This window comes from Mauremys mutica, chromosome 5, assembly GCF_020497125.1.
Source record: "Mauremys mutica isolate MM-2020 ecotype Southern chromosome 5, ASM2049712v1, whole genome shotgun sequence".
Lineage (NCBI taxonomy): Eukaryota > Metazoa > Chordata > Testudines > Geoemydidae > Mauremys > Mauremys mutica.
In genome coordinates, this window is record NC_059076.1 from 123,999,622 (window position 1) to 124,007,430 (window position 7,809).

At 44.0% G+C, this 7,809-nt stretch overlaps 1 protein-coding gene across 1 annotated transcript in view; it reads right to left on the reverse strand.

Annotated features, from left to right (window-relative positions):
* Window positions 1–7,168, reverse strand: part of FAM193A (family with sequence similarity 193 member A) — a 101,133-nt gene extending 93,965 nt beyond the window's left edge. Inside the window, exon 1 of the mRNA XM_045019531.1 lies at window positions 6,690–7,168. Coding sequence (XP_044875466.1) covers window positions 6,690–6,974 — 285 coding nt within the window. The 5' untranslated portion in view covers window positions 6,975–7,168. The remainder of the gene's footprint in view (window positions 1–6,689) is intronic.
* Between the last annotated feature and the right edge of the window lie 641 nt (window positions 7,169–7,809).

The following is a 7,809-nucleotide window of genomic DNA, read 5'->3' on the forward strand; positions in this document are numbered from 1 at the left end:
TATGAAAATAAAGTTTCAGATCCTGGTTTTCTGATCATTCAAAAGTATGTGAATACCCCCACTTCCAGGTCAAAACCTGGAAGTGTTGTCATTACCATAGGAACCCACAGTTTAGTGCATCACACTGCATCAAATGCTGGGCCGAGCACATGCAACATTTATAGTTGAATTCTGTTCAGTCAGTATTCTTCTATGGTAGGGGCCCATGGTGGTATTTCCAAAGTCTGCACCGCCACTCAAAATGCTTGAGGTATCAGCAAAAAAAAAAGTTGAAAACCACTGTGCTATCCTGTCCTAAATGACCACGACGAGACTGCGGTTTAAGCCTCACAGGAATCCTGGGTCCAGTCTTATCAGTGTTACAAAGTGAAAGGGGAGTCCTCAAGGCATGCGGGTGTAGGGAGTTGGGGCAAGGAGTCGGATCCTTTTACTATTCAGTTCCACTGGGATAATACAGAAGCCAGGCAAGTTTCCCCACAATAGCAGAAAAATTCCCCCACTTACATATTTTAACACAGCCACGTGCTGAATATAAGGCAACAGTCTAATACCAAATAATTGATTTGGGAGTTTTCAGTATGAATTTTAGTAATAATCAGGCCAGAAAAAGAAATAGCGGCATACTTATTTTATTGCTGTCTTGTCATGTAAGAACACAGCATTGGAATTTTGGCAGTTCCCCTTCTAAATAAAATTTAAAAAAAAAAAAAGCATTGGAAATATCAGGTCCCAGCTTACCAACTTTTGGACTATGATACTACAGGAAGCGGACACCAGCACTCTCAGATATCAACTATTCTAGGAATATTCCAGATAGAATATTTCTTCACAGATTTTGGTAATCAGAGGCTCGATTGCCCCTTACGGCAATACACCCAGCAAAGGGCACCTTAAAAGGAAGAAAAAGCAGAGCCTCCTCACCTTCCATCAAAGGTGAAGGTTGATCCCCCTTTACCATGGAATGAGGAGCTGAACTAAAAATCAAAAATCCATGGATTCCCTGGTTCCACAAAGATCCTTCCTAGAACATCACAGAAACCCTGTACAACCTCAGCAGCTCTGTGCCCCCAATCATCTCCCCATCTCCTTGAAAGCATGACTTCAATAGATCTTTATCGTCAGGAAGTTTCTCTAATCACAGAGAGATACCTTAGGGCAGCAGTTCTCAAACTGTGGCTCACCAGGGCTGGCATTAGACTTGCTGGGGCCAGAGGTCAAAGTCCGAGTCCCACTTCCCAGGGCCAACAGCTTCAGATCTGGGTGGCAGGGCTCAGGTTGCAGGCCCCCCTGCCTGGGGCTGAACCCTTGAGCTTTGGCCCCGGCCCTCTCTTCCGGGGCAGCCGGGCTCAGGCTTCAGTCCCCACTTCTGGGGTCATGTGGTAATTTTTGTTGTCAGAAGGGGGTCACGGCTGAGAACCCTTGCCTTAGGGACCCAACATTTTCCTTTTAAACAGCTATGAGTTGCTTCTACCTGTAGATTGGAAAGGTAAGGGGGCCCAATTCCTCCCCCAAGTTACCAAAGGAAAGGTAAAAGTGTGATTTTTTTTTTATTTTGTTAATGCACAAACACAAAATAAAGGTTCAAAATTTAACCTTATTAGTTTATACTGTGATTAGACTGAGATTTGGATAATACCTTACCTTGCTTTCTATCTCCACCCATTAATTTTCAGAAACCATTTTTTCATGTGAATTTGAATCTAATCATTATGTAGTGACCTACAACAGGATTTAAGTTTTTTGCAAAAAATGGAGTTTTGGGGGCAGCTGCATTGTATATTTGAAGGTAGAGAAAATAAAAAAATCTAATTTTAGCTTTCTCAGAAATTTTTTGTCCAACAAGGCAAGACAAATGTTCCTTCTGACCGCATATTTCAAGCCATAGGATACCTTAGTTATATGAAACATTTGATGGTATATCTAAGCCAGAATCTGACGCATGTGAAACTTCAATTGTGTTAATATTTGTTCTAGACAAGCTGTTTGTATGTTTAATGTAGCAGTTCAAGTCTGATTACTCTTGATATCTGCTCACATTAACACATGTATAGTGAGAAAAAAATGCAGCCAACAGATCTGGATTTGATATCCATCAATGTCATGTATACATACATACACTCTTCCCATGTCTTAGATTTATCAGATAGAATTAGAATCAATTAGCCCAGGGAACAAATAAAGCGAAAGCTACTTTTGCCAGAAGCTGGGAATGACTGACAGGGAATGGATCACTTGATGATTACCTGTTCTGTTCATTCCCTCTGGGGCACCTGGCATTGGCCACTGTTGGAAGACAGGATACTGGGCTAGATGGACCTTTGGTCTGACCCAGTAAGGCCATTCTTATGTCAGTATAAAGGGGACGTTAAGCCTATACCTTTGATAATGAGAGAAAGTAAAAGGAGTACACCCAACAGAGTTTTGATAAAATATTTTAAGTTTGTCTGTGTCAGAAGGTTCTTAATTGTACAAAGATTGATCATATTAGTACACACTATCTACAGACAATATTTCTAAGTGTGCAGGATAGTAATTTCTCCCCTCTTTGGCTTACTAAATTGTTCATTCTAGTTAAAGCACACAAATTCACTCAGACCTGTAGTAAGGTCTACCGGAACAGGTCAGTCATAGACAAACAGTTCTTCACACCAAGCCACCTAGGCAAGCTATCACACAAAGCCAACTTTACAACTTGTTTCCTCACCACAGAATCCTGTATTGTGAAGAGACCAATAAAAAGCAACTCCAAATATATCCCAGATTCAATCAAAATTCCAACTATTAATCCAAATCTTAATATTTCATCATCACAGAACACAGTATAATCACATTTTAAAAAACGCTCATTTTTCTTTTCACATAATAAATGAAATATTAAATTTAAAAATGCCTGGTCTATATGCTCAAACTTCAGATAAAAAATTATTCTATTTTAATGTAACACTATCCCCAGTAGCCATATTTTATCATCACAAAGATATATGTAAAGTCTTATGATCCTACCCTGCAAGCGTAAATTGCGTAGCTTCCAATTCCAGTTAAACTAGTGTCACCAACAAGTTTCCTTACTAGAGGAACACCAAGCAAAGCATCTTTAGTTTCTGCAGAACACTTGCAGAATATTGTTTAGAAGACAGGAATTCTGATGTTTTCAAGAATGTATATAGGGCCAAAAGAATAACTTCCAATATGATTTTTTTTTTTAAAGAATTGCTTGCTTGTATCACAGGAAAAGATTTAGCATATATTTAATGAAGAAACGAAACAGAAATGAGTATCTTAGGCTAAGAACCATAAAAATCTCAATTTAATTATGATGTTCATTCTAGCTAGGATTTTCATAGCTAATTTGAAAATTAAGAAAAGGGCTTTTTAATTGGAAATATAAAATTGGATGTATCTTAAAACTCAATCCAACTTTGCTTATAAAACATCTTTTATCAATATATCACCAGATAATTAGCAACTGTTTTGCACAAGTTTGGTAAAGTGTAGTTTAAATCTAATCATGTATTCTAAAGGGAGTTTACACTAATAGAATTCTAATGGGAGGTTGCGCCATAGTTCAGCAACCTAACAATAGTCTTTCCAACAATGGAGAACCTAATATGAGGGGCACACAACTGACACAGAGCAGCATTAGTGGGCTAGCAACTTGACTACGTTATATTCTGGGGTGCAGTCCCAGCTAAGCAGTAACAGGACTTTATAATATATATTCTGAGAGATCAGAAGCCATTAAAGTTTGTAAATTAGAACAATGGCTTTTGATTTTTCGTACCACCTCTCAGACACTCAGCAACATTTTGTACAAGATGAAAGTAATGCAAATCTGGTTACGACCATAGAGATACTAGCATGCCATTTTCTTTTCACTCAGTCAACAAATACCGCACCTGATTTGTACAGGTCATTCATGAAAGGTATACAGAGCTTCTGGGTTATGTGGAGAAGGAAAGCAACTCATGGTAAGTCATCACCCCAGTGAATGACAATCACAAATCTTGTCTTGATCCTGTATTCTTTAGTTTCAGAGTGGTTAACTATTTAGAGTATTACATTCTGGAGCAAGAGCAACATTTAGAAAATGTCAAGTTATTTTAGCTTATATGCTTGAAACAACTATGGCATTAAATGACAAAGTATTGGCAATTTTGTTGCATCACTAGAATAAAAAAATATTTAAACGTGTCAAGAAAAATAATAGTGTATATGACATGAGGCAAGTGAGCCAATATAAAACTATTAACTATATGTGGCTTTCAGTAACATGGCATAGTGGATTATCCTTGCTCTCATAAACCAATTGTAATGTTTGCTACCTTGTATATATAAATCCAGTCTCATGAGTTTACTTCCAACTTAACCAGTTGGTCCAATTGATATTTGCCAACCAGCTTGCAGAATCGTTAGTAACATACTGTTCATCAAATGTTGTGAAAACATTGCAATAACCTGTGAGTGTATTTAAAAGTACAAGCAAAAGTAGTAAAATAAATTTGTCATATGTGGAACTGACTTACAAAATAATGGACTTGTATAATAGAGTACTCTCTCATTTAAGGGCAAATTATTTTAAGTTCTCTACTATGAACGAAGGCATACAGTAACATGTGAAAGTGTTTTCACAATTATTTAAAGTTTTAATACTGTACAATTTCAAGGAGATGGTGGTCTATCTTAAAAGTGAGACATATAAATGACAACTATCAAGTCTAAAATCTAAAGGTAGCCCTTAAGCAGAAGGATGGCCAGCCCATTCTGTCCTCCTGAGATCAGCTTTTGCAAGAGATCTCTTAGTCAGTTACGAACTTAAGAAAGCCACTTGCAGAATACTGTTCTGGACTCTGCATACAGCAGATGCACAATCTATAGACAACCCAAGTTATTAGGGACAGCAAACCCCTTCATTGGTTGAATCACTTCAATCTACCATGTTGCTCCATTTTCCTCAGGCATTACCAATCACATGTATTACCACAGTGCCTAGGGACCAGCCAACATTGGGGGCCCACTGAGCTACGCACTGTAGTAGACAGACACTGCCCCTGAAGCACCTGCATTCTATTAAAGTGTTATACTGATTTTTAAATTGAACTTCAGCCTCTCGCTAGATATTTTCTAGGATAACAGTAGAGTTTGAGGACATCCTCTCAATGTAGCAGTAAAATCTGTATCACTTCTAGATATTCACAAGTTATGGTAGCGCCTATAGTCCCAAATGGAAATTATGTTTGAAATAAATACTGCATTAGCATGACAGTTATGACAGCTATGAAGCTAAGTTGCAGCTGATGCTGGGTGGGGGGTTTTGAGGAGGGAGGGCAAGGTTGCTGTGGTTATAAAGAAAATACTGGCAAGTCTCATCGTGGGGGTTCCGTTCCGTGGTTCACGCGTAAAGCGAAAACCGCGTATAGTGAAACACTCATTGAGTTGAATGGCGGGCAGAATCGCCCGCACTACAGATGCAGTTTTTATATTGTTATTTTTCTTTTTTTCCCCCATTTCTGCCAACCATGCAAAGCTGAATTCGCGCATGTTAAATGCGCCTAAGATGTGACTTGCCTGTAAGTTTATATTTATCATTGATGAATTCTCATTGCCTTAGCAAAACAAACAGGAGATAAGACCACACACAGAACTAAAATCCAGTTGGTTAGATCATTAAGTACTTTGGATCCCTCTCACACAACAGAAACCATTTCTTCTTTCTTCTTCCATGTGTCTGACAATTTCCTTATGGAGAAGGAAGATGAAGGTGACAAATGAGGTATATACTGAAACCTGCAAGTAAGGACACTGCCAACAGGCAACCCCCCTTTAAGTGAGGCACCTAAATCTAACCTTAGTGCACTTTTCAACAAAAATCTGTTCAACCTTTAAAGAAAAAAAAGTCAACCTCCCTCCGTTCCTGTCTTGTTAATTATGACAACAGAGTATCTCTCAAAAAAAAATCAATAATTTAACTGATTTTTGCTTGACCCTTGGTCAGTCACCTAAGACAGGTGTCATTGCACAATATGGTATGCTTACAATAAACTTCACTAAAGTGAAACTAGTAAAACAGAGCAAACATGCCCAAATTGTTTCAGCAGCTCAATATGCAAGCCTGCAATCCCACTAACAACGAACATGCAACTTTTCAATGAAAATATTTTCGGAGAAAAGGGAACTTCACTTTAAGGAGATAACATGTGCCCTAGGTGGCAACGCCTCAAACCTCTTCTCTCGCTCCTCCTCCCACAAGCTTCAGCACAAGCCCTGGGGACGCAGAAAGATGGGATGCCTGGCATGGGAAGCCCTGTGGGATGCTCAAACTACTCCCCGAGCCTCCCCACCAGGACGTACCATGCTGCAGCGCCCTGCCCTGGTGGGGTGGGAGGAAAGGACCGTGCCCAGCCCCACATCCTCGCTGCGAGGGTGGGGGGCAGGCAACACCCCGGGGCTCCCCGCTGCGGGGGGGCTGCGAAGCGGCCAAAGGGGGCTCTCCCCGTCACCGTGGCTGACTGCCCAGCTCCCGCCCCGCTCCTCCCGCCGGCGTGCGGGGGGCTCCGCTGCAGCGGGATGCCTGTCACTGCGGCCGCAGAGCGAACCCCGCTAGAGGCTCCCACCCAGGGGCGGCGGCCCCTGCTCCCGGAGAGGGGGTGGGTGGGTGCGGCCAGGCCTCCCCTCGAAGCGCCCCCCCTCACCTCGCCATGTCCCGCCCCGGCCCCTCCAGCGCCGCCGCTCAGGGCTCCGTTGCCGGTGGCCGTTGCCGGCGCTGTCAGCAGGCCGCCCACCACGCTCGGCGTGGCAGCCACCGCCTGGGCTGGAGCCCGCAAGGCGGCCGATGCCGAGGCGGCCCCGCTCTTGCTCAGGCCTCCCGCCCCGCCGCCGCCGCCGCCGCTGGGTCCGGGGCCGCCGGTACTGCCGAGGCCGCCGCCCCGCTTGTTCTTTCTGCGCTTGGCTCCTCGCTTGGCGTCGGCCGGACTCATCGTGTCTGACACCCGGGCAGGGAGGGGGCAGCGAGGAGGTCGGAGCCGCCGTCAGCGCCCGGAAGGGGGAGCGGGTAAGGCCGGGGCACAGGCCGCCCCGGGCACCGAGGAGCAGGGGCGCGCGAACTGTCACTGTAACGGGGACTCCCTTGGCCCCAGCGCCGCTGACCAGAGTTACCGTCCAATATGGCGGACACAAGGGGAAAGTGATCCCCCTTTACGTCGGGGGGCTCCCCCTTGCGCTGACGGGAACCCGCGCCGCGCAGCACGCCGGGAAATGCAGTCGTACTCTGCCGCCACTTCGGCAACGCATCCTAGCAGCAGGAGGGGATGGAACTACAACTCCCGGCGTGCATTGCGCTGCCCAGCCAGGAGCGGTCGGTTATGTCATCTCGCTTCGCAGCGTTCGATGGGATTTGTAGTTTTCTTCGCAGCCGTTAGCCCGGTTGATCAACGTTGCCACCCTTGTCAGGGGACTACAGAGCCGCAAAGAAGGAGCAGGGGTGGAGGAGTCTAACAGCACCACGTGATGGTTGGATACAGGGGCTTTTAAAGGGGTAGACTCCTTAGGCAGCCCTCCAAGAGTCCCTTGCACAGGCAGAGGGTATGTCAGGACAGTTCTCTGTATAATACAGTGTAGCTACTTTATTAGGTGCAATGTCGTTTCCCAGCTGTGCACCTAATACAGGTGGTTCTAATGGTACTGCAATTCCAGATGTGAAGTCTGAGGTAGCTGAGCTGCAGCAGTGTGCATGCAGGTTTTGACCTCTACTGAGTCTTCCAATTAGTGCAAAGCACCGTGATGAGTTTGGGATATGGGAGCTAAAACCAACCA